Source organism: Oncorhynchus keta, chromosome 1 (genome assembly GCF_023373465.1).
Source record: "Oncorhynchus keta strain PuntledgeMale-10-30-2019 chromosome 1, Oket_V2, whole genome shotgun sequence".
Lineage (NCBI taxonomy): Eukaryota > Metazoa > Chordata > Actinopteri > Salmoniformes > Salmonidae > Oncorhynchus > Oncorhynchus keta.
Genome location: NC_068421.1, coordinates 34,876,143 through 34,896,324, shown reverse-complemented (window position 1 = coordinate 34,896,324; position 20,182 = coordinate 34,876,143). Strand labels below are relative to the sequence as shown.

The following is a 20,182-nucleotide window of genomic DNA, read 5'->3' as shown; positions in this document are numbered from 1 at the left end:
ATTCCTCAATTTACATTTGTTCGTTTTTTTAAGTCATAAAAATTACATTAGATCAAAGTGGGTTGTAGTATGTAATCAAGGTAGGAATGTGATGGTCTCAAATCCATACTAGTATGTGCTATGGCAAATATAGTTGGCTTCAGCACAATACAGTATGGCTACTGTTATCTAGAGTCTATGATCCATAGTTTAGGCAAGGCTCACGGCATCTAGTCCGTGTAACTCCAGTGACATCTGACCTGTGTCCTCTCAGGCTCACCTCCTTTGTGCTGAAGTCCTTTGGAGGGGCCAAGCCCTACATCTTTGTGGACCCCGCCCACATTGCCCAGGCCAAGGCCTGGTTGGCCAGTCACCAGCAGACGGATGGCTGCATCTCGTCAGTGGGGAAACTCTTCCATAACGGCATGAAGGTAAAGAGGAGTCAGGGCTCAGTGGGTAATAAGAGGAGTCTTATACTGCTGCCACCAAATGTGAGAAGGTAACGTTATGGGCAGAGATTCCGCAGGAGGTTCTGGTGCAAGTGTCCCACTCTATTTAGAGTGCAATGGTGGAGTCTGCATAAAATCCTAGATGACTAACAAACAAAAGACTTGATAATAATACATAGTCTAACATCAAATATGATTACAGTCGTGGCCAAAAGTTTTGAGAATGACACAAATAATACGTTTCACAAAGACTGCGGGCGGCTTCAGTGTCTTTAGATATTTTTGTCGGATGTTACTATGGAATACTGAAGTATAATTAAGTATTTTTCATAATTGTCAAAGGCTTTTATTAACAATTACATGAAGTTGATGCAAAGAGTCAATATTTGCGGTGTTGACCCTTCTTTTTCAAGACCTCTGCAATCCGCCCTGGCATGCTGTCAGTTAACTTCTGGGCCACATCCTGACTGATGGCAGCCCATTCTTGCATAATCAATGCTTGGAGTGTGTCAGAATTTGTGGGTTTTTGTTTGTCCACCCACCTCTTGAGGATTGACCACACATTCTCAATGGGATTATGGTCTGGGAATTTTCTTGGACATGGATCCAAAATATCAATGTTTTGTTCCCCGAGCCACTTAGTTATCACTTTTTACTATGGCAAGGTGCTCCATCATGCTGGAAAAGGCATTGTTCATCACCAAACTGTTCCTGGATGGTTGGGAGAAGTTGCTCTCGGAGGATGTGTTGGTACCATTCTTTATTCATGGCTGTGTTCTTAGACAAAATTGTGAGTGAGCCAACTCCCTTGGCTGAGAAGCAACCCCACACATGAATGGTCTCAGGATGCTTTACTGTTGGCATGACACAGGACTGATGGTAGCGCTCACCTTGTCTTCTCCGGACAAGCTTTTTTCCAGATGCCCCAAACAATCGGAAAGGGGATTCATCAGAGAAAATGACTTTACCCCAATCCTCAGCAGTCCAATCACTGTACCCTTTGCATAATATCATCAGAGAAAATGACTTTACCCCAGTCTTCAGCAGTCCAATCACTGTACCCTTTGCATAATATCAGTCTGTCCCAGATGTTTTTCCTGGAGAGAAGTGGCTTCTTTGCTGCCCTTCTTGACACCAGGCCATCCTCCAAAAGTCTTCGCCTCACTGTGCGTGCAGATGCACCACACCTGCCTGCTGCCATTCCTGAGCAAGCTCTGTACTGGTGGTGCCCCGATCCCGCAGCTGAATCAACTTTAGGAGATGGTCATGGAGCTTGCTGGACTTTCTTGGGCGCTCTGAAGCTTTCTTCAAGACAATTTAACCGCTCTCCTTGAAGTTCTTGATAATCCGATAAATGCTTGATTTAGGTGCAATCTTACTGGCAGCAATATCCTTGCCTGTGAAGCCCTTTTTGGGCAAAGGAATTATGACAGCACGTGTTTCCTTGCAGGTAACCATGGTTGACAGAGGAAGAACAATGATTCCAAGCACCACCCTCCTTTTGAAGCTTCCAGTCTGTTATTCAAACTCAATCAGTAGAAATGTTTTGGGGGAATTCAGTTAATTTGCATGGCAAAGAGGGACTTTGCAATTCATTGCAATTCATCTGGTCACTCTTCATAACATTCTGGAGTATATGCAAATTGCCATCATACAAACTGAGTCAGCAGACTTTGTGAAAATTAATATTTGTGTCATTCTTCAACTTTTGGCCATGACTGTACTTTACATACTTCATATTGCACTGACATGTACTGCTCAGGAGAACCTAAGAACCCCACGTGTGCCCCAAAGGAGCACAAAATGGCACACGCTGAGCACAACAAGAATCCCAAGCATGTTTTAGCCAGTGCCGAGAACACACCACCTCCCTAAAGGGACCTCAGTCTGACTAGTCCCGACAGCTTTTGTGCATCTCCAAAACAGTACTCTTAAAGTTTTTTTACCTTTGTGCACCATTATCATGTGAATGTTGTTTTAAACAGTGCAACGTTTTTACCTGATGTCAGTTGATATCAATGTGACTTTGAAACTAACACCTTGGAGTACTGTATGAAGTTTACTGGCATCCTTTGCTGTCATAGGGAGGTGTTGGGGATCAAGTGTCACTCACTGCCTACATCACCGCTGCACTGCTGGAGCTGGATGGCAACACTTCTGTGAGTTATCACCTCTTCCATATCCAAGTATTTAAAAAAAAATCTTATTGAATAACAAGGCCACATTTGGTGCTTTTATCACAACATGAACGGCCCTAGTGGATATTTCTGCTTAGCCGTCCAACTACTTCACACAATTCTAAATAAGACGATATCACCCACACAACGCCTCACTTGCTATGTATTCTAATTTGTTAAACAACATCCCAATATACAGTTCCTTCTGGAAAAGTATTCAGACCCCTTGATTATTTCCACATTTTGTTACGTTACAGCCTTATTCTAAAATTGATTAATAACATGTTTTAAAACCTCAGCGATCTACACACAATACACCATGACAAAGCGAAAACAGGTTTTTAGAAATGTTTGCAAATGTATTGAAAATAAAAAAAACTGAAATTCCTTATTTACACAAGTATTCAGATCTTTTGCAATGATATTTGAAATTGAGCTCAGGTGCATCCTGTTTCCATTGATCATCCTTGAGGTGTTTATACAAGTTAATTGGAGTCCACTTGTGGTAAATTCAATTGATTGGACTTGATTTGGAAAGGCACACACCTACCTAATTATTATATATTATTATTATTATTATTATTATAAACACAATCATGTTGTGGGTGTGTCAGGACCCCATGGTGGAGAAGAGTCTGATGTGTCTGAAGGCAGCAGTGTCTGACCAGCTGGAGAACACCTACACCATGGCCCTGCTATCGTACACCTTCACCCTGGCCCAAAACCAGGACATGAGGGCCAAGCTCATCACCCACCTGGACAAGATGGCTGCTACCTCCGGTATGTCTTGTCTCTTGGTGAAAATGTCTCTCTCTACCTTTGTCTGCCGTAAAACGGTCACTGCCGACCACTGACAATGAAAATTCCCACAGGTGGCAATCGTCACTGGGAGAGACCAGAGGCTTCTGGGACAAAGACTGACTCTCTGGAGGTGGAGATGACATCCTATGTGCTGCTGGCGCTGCTCTCCGGTCCCACCATGCCAGGCTTTGGGCTGGACTACTCCACTGGCATCGTCCGCTGGCTGGCCCAGCAGCAGAACCCCTACGGAGGATTCGCCTCCACACAGGTACTCTATTGGTCTGGTAGACATTTATTCACTCGAGCAACTCCTCTGCCAATAGATAATTGTAGTAGTAAATTGGACATTTGTATTAAAGCTTTACAATAATTTCATAACACAACACATGGATTTCCTTGAATTGTTGTGCTTCATTTTACAATCTTCATATGTATTGCTTTATTATATTGATTCTCTCCATCCATACCCAAGCTATAGTCGACCTGGATTTGTTTTTGCAACAGTACTTTTCTTCCCACCTCGCCCCTGTCACCAGGACACAGTGGTAGCACTGCAGGCCCTGGCCAAGTACGGTGCTGCCACCTTCAGTCCAGAGGGCGCTAGTACAGTCAGTGTGAGCTCGGCCGCCGGCCTGAAGATGGAGTTTACTGTGAATCAGAACAACAGGCTGCTCTATCAGGAGGTGCAGCTGAGGGAGGTCCCTGGGGACTACAACATCAAGGCACAGGGAAAGAGCTGTGTGTTTGTGCAGGTCAGGCTCCAGTCGTTTTTCCCTTTGCTGCCTCTCAGTACTGCATGTACTGAGTATCTGGTTTGTGTTCAGTAGAGCACACTGTTGCACAAAAACTAACGTTTCAACCCTAGAATTTCAGCATTAATGGAAATGCGTGTGTGCTACTGTTCATTGAAATGTGTATGTTGATTTCATGCATCTCAGTAGTATCGTCTGTCTTTTCAGATCGCCGTGCACTACAATATTCCCCCTCCTCCTGACTTCTCTGCTTTCAACATCTCAACAGAGACGCTTGGGAAATGTGACGGCACCAAGAAATCTCTGATCGTGTCTGTGGCTGTCAGGTACAGTGGTATTCCTTTTACCCTTGAAATAGCAGCTGAAAATAATGACTGAACCACCAGCGTGTAGATGCATTTTAAAAGTATATTTAAAGCTGCACTGTGTAACTTTTTGGGCGACCTGACCAAATTCATGTAGAAATATGAGTTATAGATCTGTCATCCTTATTGACAGCAAGTCGAAGAACAGATCTAACACTTCTATGTGCTCTTTTTATGATTCCCATTCTTAAGTATCGTTTTTGCGTCTTTTACTTTTGGTTTTGAACAGCATAAAATAAAAAATGTTTGCTTAGTGAAAATATATTTCATGGCGGTTTAGAATGTACAATGATTTTCTTGCTTGTTTGTCACAAACTTAACTTAAGCTAACCAGTAGAATTTTAGCAATCAGGAAATGGCAGAGCGATTCCTGCATATTTGCACCTTTAAGATAATATCCATACTTCATCTGACTCTGTGTGACTGACAGGTACAATGGTCGGCGAGAGGAAACCAACATGGTGATCATCAATGTCAAGCTTCTCTCCGGCTTCGTCCTGGACAAGTCCTCCCTCAGGCCTGTGAGTCAATAAGAGAACCTCAGTTGAGGGGAACTACATTTAATCAGGGCCAGGAGTTTTACCAGTTTAGGGAACACTCCTGGCCCTAAGTATATCCCCTTGAGGATTAGTTTATGTATAACATGATAATGGCGTCTGTTCTAATTGTAATGCCTGTATTTGTCCTTCGAACGTATCAGTTGAACTGTCTGACACGATCTTATCCTGTGTTCTGTTCTTCCAGTTGAAAAATGACCCCACTGTCAAACGTGTTGACCTGGAGGAAGGACATGTCATCATCTACCTAGATGGGGTAGGAACATGAATAATGAATGTTGCATCTAAACGGGGCTGTCTTTATCGGTTACAGAACCAAGTTGGATGTGGTCTCATTTGCATCTACACACTGGATTTAACTTGAACAGTAACATCAAAGACTGTAGTGGAGGTTTTACACAGTAACACTATGTGAATCTATAACATTGAACTGCAATGTCAAATGTATTATTCCTTTTCTTCCAGCTCAAGCAGAAGGAAACGAAGACGTACAGCCTGGCCATAGAGGAGGATGTGCCTGTGAGGAATCTGAAACCAGCAGTGGTGAAAGTGTATGACTACTACCAGACAAGTAAGAATTCCATCTAACACAGACAGCAAAAATGTCATCTCATGTGCAGAAACCCTTGTCTGGCAGTGAAAAAGTTAATTCAGCCTAATTTTACTGCCTTTAAAAGAAAACAATACATGGCTCATATGGCTGACTTGCCTAAACAAATGTGGTTTCTACTGACATTTGAGATGTACAAACTATGGCATAAGGGGACGACGAGCGGATAAGAGGCAATACGTCATTTCGATTAACCTCTCTAGGGTACGTGGGACGCTAACGTTCCACCTGACCAACATCCGGTGAAAGTGCAGGGCGCCAAATTCAAACAACAGAAATCTCATAATTAAAGTTCCTCAACCATACATGTATTATACACCATTTTAAATATAAACTTTTTGTTAATCCCACCACAGTGTCCGATTTCAAAAAGGTTTTATGACAAAAGCGCACAATGTTATGTTAGGTCAGTACCTAATTACAAAAAAAAAAAAAACATTTTCCAGCCAAAGAGAGGAGTCACATAAAGCAGAAATAGAGATAAAATTAATCACTAACCTTTGATCTTCATCAGATGGCACTCATAGGACTTCATGTTACACAATACATGTATGTTTTGTTCAATGAAGTTCATTTTTATATCCAAAAATCTCTGTTTACATTGGCGCGTTTTGTTTTGCCTCCACAAAACATCCTGGGAAAGTGCAGAGAGCTACATCAATTTACAGAAATACTCATCATAAATGTTGATGAAAATACAACTGTTATGCATGGAATTAAAGATATACTTATCCTTAATGCAACTGCTGTGTCAGATTTCAAAAATCTTTACGGAAAAAGCACACCATGGAATAATCTGAGTACAGCGCTCAGAGACCAAAACAAGCAATTACAGGTACCCGCCATGTTATGGAGTCAACAAAAGTCAGAAATAGCATTATAAATATTCACTTACCTTTGATCTTCATCAGAATGCACTCCCAGGAATCCCAGTCCCACAATAAATGTTAGTTTTGTTCGATGAAGTCCATTTATGTTCAAATACCTCCTTTTTGTTCGCATTTATTACAGTAATCCAATTGCGCAGGCACTAGGTCCAGACAAAGTCAAAAAAGTTATATTACAGTTCGTAGAAACATGTCAAACAATGTATATAATCAATCTTAAGGATGTTTTTATCATACATCTTCAATAATGTTTCAACCGGAGAATTCCTTTGTCATTAGAAATCAAAGGGAATAGAGCAAACTCTCACGGTGCACGCCTGACTGAGCACATGGCCTTCTGGCAGACCCATGACTCAATCAGCTCTCATTCTCTCCCACTTCACAGTAGAAGCCTGAAACAAGGTTCTAAATACTGTTGACATCTAGTGGAAGCCTTAGGAAGTGCAACATGACCAATATCCCACTGTATCTTCAATAGGGACTGAGTTGAAAAACGACCAACCTCAGATTTCCCACTTCCTGGTTGGATTTTTTCTCAGGTTTTTGCCTGCTATATGAGTTCTGTTATACTCACAGACATCATTCAAACAGTTTTAGAAACTTCAGGGTGTTTTCAATCCAAATGTTTTCAATACTAATAATATGCATATCCTAGCATCTGGGCCTGAGTAGCAGGCAGTTTACTCTGGGCACGCTTTTCATCCGGACGTGAAAATACTTCACCCTACCCCAAAGAAGTTAAGACATTAATGAGCGAGCTAGGGCGGACGTAGTCAATATAACTATTTGTTCTGCACTTTTGAAATGTGCAGTGACATAATTTAGAACATGGGCGTTCTGACAGTATTCTCCCTGTACACCAAGTCAGAACCGTAGGATAAGTAAAAGGGGCATATAAGCAGACAATGAAAGCTCTTACAATATTCAATGACTACATTTCTCTAAACAGGCTATAGGCTACATGTGCACCACCAAATCAGACCATTAGCCTAAATGAGGGGGAAAGGGACCAAATTATTAGGGTGAGGCACATGGGCTAATAATAGCTTACTACAGAACATACACTTAGTATTACTTAATTAGCTACAGTATACGTATCTCCCTGGCATATTACATAATTTATGCAGCAGCATACAATATATTTTTCGACTTACCTCATTGTGCTGTGCTCACTTGAACAGGAAGGTGGTGCAGCGGGCCATCGTGGGGAAATTTCATCATCAAAGTCTGGCATTCTATGGATTTCAAATCACATTATATTTGTCACATGCGCCGAATACAACAGGTATTAGACCTTACAGCTGAAAACTGTTGTTTTGATTAAAGAAGCAATAAAACTGCCCTTCTTTAGACTAGTTGAGTATCTGGAGCATCATCAGTTGTGGGTTCGATTACAGGCTCAAAATGGCCAGAAACAAAGACCTTTCTTCTTAAACGCGTCGGTCTATTCTTGTTCTGAGAAATGAGGGCTATTCCATGCGAGAAACTGAAGATCTCGTACAACGCTGTGTACTACTCCCTTCACAGAACAGCACAAACTGTCCCTAACCAGAATAAAAAGCCCCCCCCCCGGCCATACCCGCCCCTAACCCGGACGAAGCTGGGCCAATTGTGCACTGCCCTATGGGACTCTCGGTCACGGCCGGTTGTGACACAGCCTGGGATCAAACCCCAGGCTGTAGTTACGCCACAACCTTAGACCGCTGCGCTGTTCGGGAGCCCTCAACAAAGCAATTAAATAAATGTAACTAAGAGAAATTTAAGAGCAACAATAAGGAGGCTATATACAGTGGATACCAGTACCGTGTCAATGTGCGGGGGTACAGGTTAGTCAAGGTAATTGAGGTAATATGTACATGTAGGTAGGGGTAACGTGACTATGCATTAATAATAAACAGCAAGTAGCAGCAGCGTAAAAAAGGGGGTGGGGTTTCAATGGAAATAGTCTGGTTAGCCATTTGATTAGTTGTTCAGCAGTCTTATGACTTTGGGGTAGAAGCCTTTTGAACCTAGACTTCGCGCTCCAATACCACTGGCCGTACGGGGTCATTTTTAGGGCCTTCCTTTGACACGCCTAGTATAGAGGTCCTGGATGGCAGGAAGCTTGGCCCTAGTGATGCACTGGGCCATACGCACTACCCTCTGTAGCGCCTTGCGGTCGGAGGCCGAACAGTTGCCATAGCAGGTGGCCAGTCAGGATTCTCTCGATGGTGCAGCTGTAGAACTTTTTGAGGATCTGAGGACTCATGCCAAATCTTTTCAGTCTCCTGAGGGGGGATATGCATTGTCGTGCCCTCTTCACTCTTCATGTCTTGGTGTGTTTAGACCATGATGGTTTGTTGGTGATGTGGACACCAAGGAACTTGACTCTCTCAACCTGCTCCACTAAAGCCCCGTCGATGAGAATGGGGGCGTGCTTGGCCCTCGTTTCCTGTAATCCACTGTCATCTCCTTTGTATTGACCATGTTGAGGGAGAGGTTGTTGTCCTTGCATCTCTCTATAAGCCTACCACTGTTGTGTCACCAGCAAACTTAATGTTGGGAGTTGTGCTTGGCCACTCAGTCATGGGTGAACAGGGAGTACAGGAGGGGACTAAGCACGCACCCCTGAGGGGCCCCTGTGTTGAGGATCAGTGTGGCAAATGTTATTACCTACCCTTACCACCTGGGGCGGCCCATCTGGAAGTCCAGGATCCAGCTGCAAAGGGAGGTGTTTAGTCCCAGGGTCATTAGCTCAGTTATGAGCTTTGAGGACACTATGGTGTTGAATGCTGAACTGTGGTCAATGAATAGCATTCTCACGTAGGTGTTCCTTTTGTCCAGGTGGGCAGAGTACAATCGAGATTGTGGCGGTATGCAAATTGGAGTGGGTCTAGGGTTTCTGGGATAATGATATGAGCCATGACCAGCCTTTCAAAGCACTTCATGGCTACGGACGTGAGTGCTACGGATCGGTAGTCATTTAGGCAGGTTACCTTGGTGTTCCTTGGCACAGGGACTATGGTGGTCTGCTTGAAACATTTTGTTATTACAGACTTGGTCAGGGACAGGTTGAACAAGACACTTGCCAGTTGGTCAGCGCATGCTAGGAGCACATATCCTGGTAATCCGTCTGGCCCTGCGGCCTTGTGAATGTTGACCTGTTTCAAGGTCTTACTCACATCGGGACGACTGTGTGATTATGCTCTCCATAGCCGAACAGCTGGTGCTCTCATGCATGCTTCTTTGTTGCTTGCCTCGAAGCGCGCATAGAGGTCATTTAGCTCGTCTGTCGGCTCCTGCCTCTAGGCAGCTCATGGCTGGGCTTTCCTTTGTAGTCTGTAATAATTTGCATGCCCAACCACATCAGATGAGCGTCGGAGCCGGTGTAGTAGGATTCAATATTAGTCCTATATTGATGCTTTGCCTGTTTAATGGTTTGTCGGAGGGCATAGCATGATTTCTTATAAGCATCCAGGTTGGAGTCCAGCTCCTTGAAGCGGCAACTCTACCCTTTAGCTCAGTGCGGATGTTCCCTGTGATCCATGGCTTCTGGTTGGGATATTGTCACAGGAATTTTCAATTTCAATAATGCTAATTAAACATTCATTCAACCTTTGTCCAATTTCCCGAGGTTTGCAGGACCCCAGGTTTAATAATAATTAGACAAATATTCAGATTAATACAAACAGTTTGTATAGTTTATTCATGAGAGCTCTAAAGACAAAAATGAAGACTGTCTTTTTATAACATACACACACATTCCTATCTTTAGGTCACTCCCTTCTCAAATGACCAGTACTTTTCCACTAACCACATTGTAGACAAAGAACCATCAATATTGTCTCATTCTTCAAGGCTTTCACTTCCCCTCCCCCGTTGGGGCCCTCTTGGTTTGAAAACCTCTGATGGTTTTACAACTTCACTCTGCTTACACCCCCATTAAAGACTATAATACTCTAGTATTATAATTCTAACATAGCTACACACATCTTCATATTATCTTCTTATGATTCTCAAACATTTCACACCATTATACAATATCAGAGTGGAACACTTTACATTTACATGACATTTAAGTCATTTAGCAGACGCTCTTATCCAGAGCGACTTACAAATTGGTGCATTCACCTTATGACATCCAGTGGAACAGCCACTTTACAATAGTGCATCTAAATCTTTTAAGGGGGGGTGAGAGGGATTACTTTATCCTATCCTAGGTGTTCCTTAAAGAGGTGGGGTTTCAGGTGTCTCCGGAAGGTGGTGATTGACTCCGCTGTCCTGGCGTCGTGAGGGAGTTTGTTCCACCATTGGGGGGCCAGAGCAGCGAACAGTTTTGAATGGGCTGAGCGGGAACTGTACTTCCTCAGTGCAAGGGAGGCGAGCAGGCCAGAGGTGGATGAACGCAGTGCCCTTGTTTGGGTGTAGGGCCTGATCAGAGCCTGGAGGTACTGAGGTGCCGTTCCCCTCACAGCTCCGTAGGCAAGCACCATGGTCTTGTAGCGGATGCGAGCTTCAACTGGAAGCCAGTGGAGAGAGCGGAGGAGCGGGGTGATGTGAGAGAACTTGGGAAGGTTGAACACCAGACGGGCTGCGGCGTTCTGGATGAGTTGTAGGGGTTTAATGGCACAGGCAGGGAGCCCAGCCAACAGCGAGTTGCAGTAATCCAGATGGGAGATGACAAGTGCCTGGATTAGGACCTGCGCCGCTTCCTGTGTGAGGCAGGGTCGTACTCTGCGGATGTTGTAGAGCATGAACCTACAGGAACGGGCCACCGCCTTGATGTTAGTTGAGAACGACAGGGTGTTGTCCAGGATCACGCCAAGGTTCTTAGCGCTCTGGGTGGAGGACACAATGGAGTTGTCAACCGTGATGGCGAGATCATGGAACGGGCAGTCCTTCCCTGGGAGGAAGAGCAGCTCCGTCTTGCCGAGGTTCAGCTTGAGGTGGTGATCCGTCATCCACACTGATATGTCTGCCAGACATGCAGAGATGCGATTCGCCACCTGGTCATCAGAAGGGGGAAAGGAGAATATTAATTGTGTGTCATCTGCATAGCAATGATAGGAGAGACCATGTGAGGTTATGACAGAGCCAAGTGACTTGGTGTATAGCGAGAATAGGAGAGGGCCTAGAACAGAGCCCTGGGGGACACCAGTGGTGAGAACGCGTGGTGAGGAGACAGATTCTCACCACGCCACTTGGTAGGAGCGACCTGTCAGGTAGGACGCAATCCAAGCGTGGGCCGCGCCGGAGATGCCCAACTCGGAGAGGGTGGAGAGGAGGATCTGATGGTTCACAGTATCGAAGGCAGCCGATAGGTCTAGAAGGATGAGAGCAGAGGAGAGAGAGTTAGCTTTAGCAGTGCGGAGCGCCTCCGTGATACAGAGAAGAGCAGTCTCAGTTGAATGACTAGTCTTGAAACCTGACTGATTTGGATCAAGAAGGTCATTCTGAGAGGATAGCGGGAGAGCTGGCCAAGGACGGCACGTTCAAGAGTTTTGGAGAGAAAAGAAAGAAGGGATACTGGTCTGTAGTTGTTGACATCGGAGGGATCGAGTGTAGGTTTTTTCAGAAGGGGTGCAACTCTCGCTCTCTTGAAGACGGAAGGGACGTAGCCAGCGGTCAGGGATGAGTTGATGAGCGAGGTGAGGTGAGGTAAGGGAGAAGGTCTCCGGAAATGGTCTGGAGAAGAGAGGAGGGGATAGGGTCAAGCGGGCAGGTTGTTGGGCGGCCGGCCGTCACAAGACGCAAGATTTCATCTGGAGAGAGAGGGGAGAAAGAGGTCAGAGCACAGGGTAGGGCAGTGTGAGCAGAACCAGCGGTGTCGTTTGACTTAGCAAACGAGGATCGGATGTCGTCGACCTTCTTTTCAAAATGGTTGACGAAGTCATCTGCAGAGAGGGAGGAGGGAGGGGGGGAGGATTCAGGAGGGAGGAGAAGGTGGCAAAGAGCTTCCTAGGGTTAGAGGCAGATGCTTGGAATTTAGAGTGGTAGAAAGTGGCTTTAGCAGCAGAGACAGAGGAGGAAAATGTAGAGAGGAGGGAGTGAAAGGATGCCAGGTCCGCAGGGAGGCGAGTTTTTCTCCATTTCCGCTCGGCTGCCCGGAGCCCTGTTCTGTGAGCTCGCAATGAGTCGTCGAGCCACGGAGCGGGAGGGGAGGACCGAGCCGGCCTGGAGGATAGGGGACATAGAGAGTCAAAGGATGCAGAAAGGGAGGAGAGGAGGGTTGAGGAGGCAGAATCAGGAGATAGGTTGGAGAAGGTTTGAGCAGAGGGAAGAGATGATAGGATGGAAGAGGAGAGAGTAGCGGGGGAGAGAGAGCGAAGGTTGGGACGGCGCGATACCATCCGAGTAGGGGCAGTGTGGGAAGTGTTGGATGAGAGCGAGAGGGAAAAGGATACAAGGTAGTGGTCGGAGACTTGGAGGGGAGTTGCAATGAGGTTAGTGGAAGAACAGCATCTAGTAAAGATGAGGTCGAGCGTATTGCCTGCCTTGTGAGTAGGGGGAAGGTGAGAGGGTGAGGTCAAAAGAGGAGAGGAGTGGAAAGAAGGAGGCAGAGAGGAATGAGTCAAAGGTAGATGGGGGAGGTTAAAGTCGCCCAGAACTGTGAGAGGTGAGCCGTCCTCAGGAAAGGAGCTTATCAAGGCATCAAGCTCATTGATGAACTCTCCGAGGGGACCTGGAGGGCGATAAATGATAAGGATGTTAAGCTTGAAAGGGCTGGTACTGTGACAGCATGGAATTCAAAGGAGGCGATAGACGGATGGGTAAGGGGAGAAAGAGAGAATGACCACTTGGGAGAGATGAGGATCCCGGTGCCACCACCCCGCTGACCAGAAGCTCTCGGGGTGTGCGAGAACACGTGGGCGGACAAAGAGAGAGCAGTAGGAGTAGCAGTGTTATCTGTGGTGATCCATGTTTCCGTCAGTGCCAAGAAGTCGAGGGACTGGAGGGAGGCATAGCCTGAGATGAACTCTGCCTTGTTGGCCGCAGATCGGCAGTTCCAGAGGCTACCGGAGACCTGGAACTCCACGTGGGTCGTGCGTGCTGGGACCACCAGATTAGGGTGGCCGCGGCCACGCGGTGTGGAGCGTTTGTATGGTATGTGCAGAGAGGAGAGAACAGGGATAGACAGACACATAGTTGACAGGCTACAGAAGAGGCGACGCTAATGCAAGGAGATTGGAATGACAAGTGGACTACACGTCTTTAGCCATTATCTCAAACCATGCAAATGATTCTAACAGGTATGTACGTACGGTCACTGTGGGGACGACGTCATCGATGCACTTATTGATGAAGGGCTTTCAAGACAGCTGGGAACTCCACAACAAAAAAACAAGGTCCAATCATGATGTCAGTGATCTTCAGGAAACTGAAGAGCTCTAGAAAGAGGCCGAGTTACAACCTGGAATTCTGAGATAGATGATCGTTCAAAATGTATTTTCCCAGTCTGAGCTTGTTTTGTTTCAGAGTTCCCAGTTGTCTTGAAGTGATGCTGGATTGAAAGCATGGCCAATGTTGAATGGCCAATGTTGACCCTTAAATCCAGACTTGGAGCACACACCCAATCCACTGAATAGCAGGCTAGTGATTGCTTTGCAGAGCTTGCAGTTAGCCACTGATTCCTTCCAAACCACTTATTGTTGAATTTGCGATTTTCCAACTTGCGTAATATTTATGGCCGATGAGCACCAGTGTTTTATCTATCATTTCTCTTCATAATTTATCTTCATATGACAATGATGGAAAAGGATTTGCTAGTAGATTGTTGACTTGATTCATGATGATGACTGCTAGCTTGCTAGCTAAGATTCTGAAAGTACGATGTTGACATGATCAGTCCAATTAAAGCTACGGTAGATATAATGTGATTTGACGTCATTTTATTTCTGTCCAATGACCTTGAGCCTTCTTGGATAGGCACTTCCAATGCAACTCTATTGCAGCATCCAAAGGGCTTGAAGTTTTTAGCTCTACCCGTACATTTTGCAGTGACATAGTGTCCCCATGAGTGACAGAACACTGAGCCTATCACGGCGTAATTGGAGAACATTACCAACCCCCTACGCTCCGTATTTTCCGCTGGCTGCCCCACCACCACAGAAAGCACTGGGCTAGTCTGAAACACCTGCATTACTCAAAGAAAAAAAAGAGACCATGTTTGTATACAGCTTTATTAAATATTTGGAAGCACTTAGGTCACCTACCTGACTTTTGGCAGGGATTTGATGACAAGAAAAAGACAGTTAAAACGCGTAGAAAAGTTCTCACACATAGAAAAAAGTTATTACGCATAGAAAGCGATTTGTAGTCGTAGAAAAAAGGTTGGTACCCATAGAAAGCGATTTCTATAAATCGCTGGCAGCCTCGTTTGGGCATGTTGATGCCTGCCTTTCAAGGCTGCAGAAATTATAGTATGCTAATCGAAACCCTAGATTACACGCTATTGCAGTGTACACCTGTTCATCGCCCTAATAGTTGAATTAACTGGCAAGTGTGATAGCACCACTAAATGTAAGTTTACATTGTAAGTGATTATAATCCATTCTCTGTCTCAAATTGCACAGACTATGCGCATGAAAGAGAAATAGGTATTTCTGAAGCCTCTAAATGTTTCCCCAAGAGAGGCATGCAAAGGGGAGGTGTAGGATATGGGATCAGACTTTGTAACAGTATTGCTTCCGTCCCTCTCCTCGCGCTAACCTGGGCTTGAACCAGGGACCCTCTACACACATCGACAACAGTCACCCTCGAAGCATCATTACCCATCTCTCCACAAAAGCCGCAGCCCTTTGCAGAGCACGGGAAACAACAACTTCAAGGTATCAGAGCGAGTGACGTCACCGGTTTGAAACGCTATTAGCGTGTACCGCTAACTGGCTAGCCATTTCACACCGGTTACACTCACCTCCGCAGCAACCAGTGATCTGAGTCAACAGCATCAATGGGATCAACCTTTTTTTCTACGACTACAAATGCCTGAGAACGTTTTGTCTCTATGGCAGTCATTTGGAAATGACCTGCAGTTCTAAAAAAAAAATCTAATGCAATATATCGATTTACAAGTCAAAAGGTGTTTGTTTGTGGATAGTGAATTGCATTTGTGGATAGTGATTCATTTATTTGAATTGACTGATTTCCTTATATGAACTGTACCCACGTTACCACCAAACCTGTTGATTGACTCAATGCAATGATGCACTAGCTGCGCATTTCATTTGATGAACAACAAAAACTTGATCACACAGACTCAGTCAAATCTTTGAAATTGTTGCATCTTGTATTTATATTTTTGCTCTGTGTTTGGTGGCACTGCCATACCTGTCTGGGATACAGTACCAGTCAAAATTTTGGACACACCTGCACATTCAAGGTTTTTTTCTTTATTTTTACTATTTTCTACATTGTAGAATAATAGTGAAGACATCAAAACTATGAAATAACACATATGGAGTCATGTAGCAACCCAAAAAGTTTTGAACAAATCCAAATATATTTTAGATTTTTCAAAGTATCCACCCTTTGCCTTGATGACAGCTTTGCACAGTCTTGGCATTCTCTCAACCAGCTTCACCTGGCATGCTTTTTCAACAGTCTTGAAGGAGTTCCCTCATATGCTGAGCACATGTTGGCTGCTTTTCCTTCACTCTGCGGTCCATCCCAAACCATTTTAATTGGGTTGAGGTTGGATGATTGTGGAGGCCAGGTCATCTGATACAGCACTCCATCACTCTCCTTCTTGGTCAAATAGCCCTTACACAGCCTAGAGGTGTGTTGGGTCATTCATGTTGAAAAACAAATGATAGTCCCACTAAGCACAAACTAGATGGGATGGCTTATCTCTGCAGAATGCTGTGGTAGCCAAGCTGGTTAAGTGTGCCTTGAATTCTAAATAAATCACCAACAGTGTCACCAGCAAAGCACCCCCACACCAACACATCTCTTCCTCCATGCTTCACAGTGAGAACCACACATGCAGAGATCATCAGTTCACCTATTCTGCATCTCACAAAGACAGCGGTTGGAACCAAAAATCTAATCTGGACTCATCAGACCAAAGGACAGATTTCCACCGATCTAATGTCCATTGTTCATGTTTCTTGGCCCAATCAAGTATTTTCTTCTTATTGGTGTCCTTTTAGTAATGGTTTCTTTGCAGAAATTTGACTATGAAGGCCTGATTCACGCAGTCTCCTCTGAACAGTTGATGTTGAGATGTGTCTGTTACTTGAACTCAGTGAAGCATTTATTTGGGCTGCAATCTGAGGCTGGTAACTCTAATAAACTTATCCTCTGCAGCAGAGGTAACTGGGTCTTCCTTTCCTGTGGTGGTCCTCATGAGAGCCAGTTTCATATAATATGGACTTAGCCCTATTTGGTAAAATACCATCTTCTGTATACCAACCCTACCTTGTAACAACACAACTGATTGGCTCAAATGCATTAAGAAGGAAAGCAATTCCACAAAATACATTTTAACAAAGCACATCTATTAATTGAAATGCATTCCAGGTGACTACCTCATGAAGCTGGTTGAGAGAATTCCAGGCATGTGCAAAGCTGTCATTAAGGCAAAGGATGGCTACTTTGAAGAATCTCAAATATAACATGTTTTGATTTTGTTTAACACTTTGTTTTGGTTACTAAATTATTCCATATTTCGTAGTTTTGATGTCTTCACTATTATTCCGCAATGTCATTTTTTTTTAATGAGTAGGTGTGTCCAAACTTTTGCCTGGTACTGTCCATAACTCTAGTTCCCTGAAGAGGGAAATGACACATCACCAGTATGGGCCCATTGGTTCACCATTGAAGTGGGAATTTAATGACATTGACTGACATGGAAGTAGTTATCATTAGAATGGAACTGACCTCTGCATTCTCCTCTTTTCTGTTCTCAGGTGATGAAGCTGTGAGTGAATACAGCTCCCCGTGTGCAGAGAGTAAGTACATAACAACCTTTCTATAACCAAACCTACATTTCTCATACTCATGCTTAAATGACAGGAATGAAGATGCAGGGCCGGCCCTAGCCTTTTGAGTGCCCTAAGTGAGATTTGCACCTCCCAGGAAAAACATTTAGTGGCCCCCCTCTTGACGGCGGAGATAAATATATTTGTTGTAAAGCTAATTATCTGCAATTCTATCCGTTTGTCATGGGGAGTAAAGAAAATGTTGCATTTCTAAAGCAACCTTTTGTCAATTCTACAGATTTTGCCATGGTTCAGAGAGAAGTTTAGCAACTTTAGATCAAATTCCATGCAATTCTACAGTATAAAATGTGTAGTTTTACAGTTAATTTCCTACAATTCTTCCCATTTTGTCATGGGATTGAGAGAAGTTTTTATGTTTTTAAAGCTAATGTCCTGCAATTCTACACATTTTGTCAAGACTTATGCTATGTTAATGATATGAAAGTGACTAACAAAATCAGCGGGGTGGCAGATAGCCTAGCGGTTAAGATCGTTGGGCTGAGGGGCCTCAGAGTGGCGCAGTGGTGTGGTAAGGCACTACATCGCAGTGCTTGAGGCGGGGTTCAGATCGGGGTTCAATCCCGTGACTGGGAGGCCCATGAAGCGGCGCACCATTGGCCAGCCGGGATTTCCTTGTCCACCTTGCGCTCACGTGACTCCTTGTGGTGGGCCGGGCACCTGCAAGTTGACCCCGGTCACCAGCTGGATGGTGTTTCCTCTGACACATTGGTGCGGCTGGCTTCCGGGTTAAGCGAGCAGTGTGTCAAGAAGCAGTGTGGCTTGGCAGGGTCGCGTTTTGGAGGACGCATGGCTCTCGACCTTCGCCTCTCCCGAGTCTGGAGGGGAGTTGCCGCGATGGGTCAAGACTGTAATTACCAATGGATATTATGAAATTGAGGAGAAACTAGTAAACGTACTACAAAAAATAAATAAAAGGCCACTAAAAGCAAAGGTTGCTGGTTCGAGTCCCCAAGCCTATTAGGTGAAAAATCTGTTGGTGCCCTTGATCAAGTGGACGGTTACTTTAATTGGGCACATCCAGAGCGACTCCAATCTAAGAACTGTGAGCTGACATGGCTGATTGAGTGGACATAACAAGAGAAACTGCTGATCCACAACAACATTTCGAAACTGCACCTTGTGTATTCTACAATTATAACACACAACACATGGGAAACTGTGGAGAAAAAAAACATGTAAAAAACCCAGCAGCGTTGCAGTTCTTGACACACACCGGTGCACCTGGCATCCATTACCATACCCCGTTCCAAGGCACTTACATTTTTTGTCTTGTTTCTTAACCTTTTGAATGGCACACATACACAATCCATGTCTCAAGGCTTAAAAATAAAAAATGTACCTGTCTCCTCCCCTTCATTTGAAGTGGATTTAACAAGTGACATCAATAAGGGATCATAGCTTTCACCTGGTCAGTCTGTCATGGAAAGAGCAGGTGTTCTTAATGTTTTATATACTCAATATATATTAATATTATTTGGTCGGGGGCCGGCCCTGTGAAGATTGATGTTCATTGTTTTATATGGAGTAAAATCCTAGGCCAAGCAGGGAATGTTCTATTGATGATTTGACATTTTCACAGGTGACGAAGTCAATGAAGTGTGACAGACAGTGGACCTGGACCCGACCAAGTGCTTTCATGTGTTTGAAGTCTTGTGTTTTTTTTCTTTTAGGCAGAGCTCATAGAACCTCTCCATTTATTTGGTTTGATGCTTGTAGTTCCTGGTAACACATTGACCAACTCATGATCTGTTTTTAATATTGTAAGTGAACAAAAACATTTTAATACATGGGTGTAGATGGGCCGTAGGATTTTACCTTTTTAACTCCTTTTTTTATTTTGTTAATTTGATTTGTGCTAACACATGTCACAACCTGCTGTTGTAACCCTAAACCTGCTATTAAAGTTATGTGAGACATTTCAATGTTTCTACTGCGATGATGAAAATGCATACGACTGCATCTACTGAAAATGAAATGTTTTAATGAAACTATGGCCATGTTGAGTCTACAGTGATTTGAATCCATAGCAACATCTATTAAATAAATAAATGTGACAAAATCTCTATAATCCATCCGTGGTGTCATTATGTAGTCTCTACACTCTTAGCAAAAAGGGTTCTTCAGCTGTCCCCATAGGAGAACCATTTTTGGTTCCAGCTTAGAACCCTTTCTGGTTCCATGTAGAACCATCAGTGAAAAGTGTTCTACCTGGAACCCAAAACGGTTATTCAAAGGGTTCTCCTATGGGCATTCAGCATAATTGCTGGAACTGTGCCAGAAAGGAGAATGTGTCTAGAAAACACCAGAGCCAGCACAGTACAATGCCACCCCCCCTTGGCTCCAATGACCATTCTCCTCAGCCACGGCAGTGAAGGCACAGCCAGCTCAACCGGGGGCGGTAAAGCCACGGAAAGAACGTGCTTCAATAGCGTACTGTGTTGCCATTCTAGACCAGGGTTTCCCAATCTCGGGACCCAAAGGGGTGCACGTTTTTTTTTTTTTACCCTAGCACTACACAGCTGATTTCAAATAATCAACTAATCATCAAGCTTTGTAGTGCTAGGTCAAAAAGCGCACCCTTTTGGGTCCCGAGGACCGAGATTGGGAAGTGCTGTTTAAGACTGAT

The 20,182-nt window shown here is 44.4% G+C and overlaps 1 protein-coding gene across 5 annotated transcripts in view; it reads left to right on the top strand.

Moving 5' to 3' along the window:
* The window catches only part of LOC118372088 (alpha-2-macroglobulin), a 39,845-nt gene extending 20,230 nt beyond the window's left edge, over positions 1–19,615 (top strand). For all 5 annotated transcript variants that reach the window (XM_052522933.1, XM_052522929.1, XM_052522926.1 and 2 more), the window contains exons 26-36: positions 254–410; positions 2,513–2,587; positions 3,220–3,385; positions 3,478–3,674; positions 3,943–4,158; positions 4,366–4,484; positions 4,954–5,044; positions 5,268–5,336; positions 5,546–5,651; positions 17,464–17,505; positions 19,136–19,615. In XM_052522933.1, coding sequence (XP_052378893.1) covers positions 254–410; positions 2,513–2,587; positions 3,220–3,385; positions 3,478–3,674; positions 3,943–4,158; positions 4,366–4,484; positions 4,954–5,044; positions 5,268–5,336; positions 5,546–5,651; positions 17,464–17,505; positions 19,136–19,158 — 1,261 coding nt within the window. In that variant the 3' untranslated portion in view covers positions 19,159–19,615. The remainder of the gene's footprint in view (positions 1–253; positions 411–2,512; positions 2,588–3,219; positions 3,386–3,477; positions 3,675–3,942; positions 4,159–4,365; positions 4,485–4,953; positions 5,045–5,267; positions 5,337–5,545; positions 5,652–17,463; positions 17,506–19,135) is intronic.
* Positions 19,616–20,182: the final 567 nt, after the last annotated feature.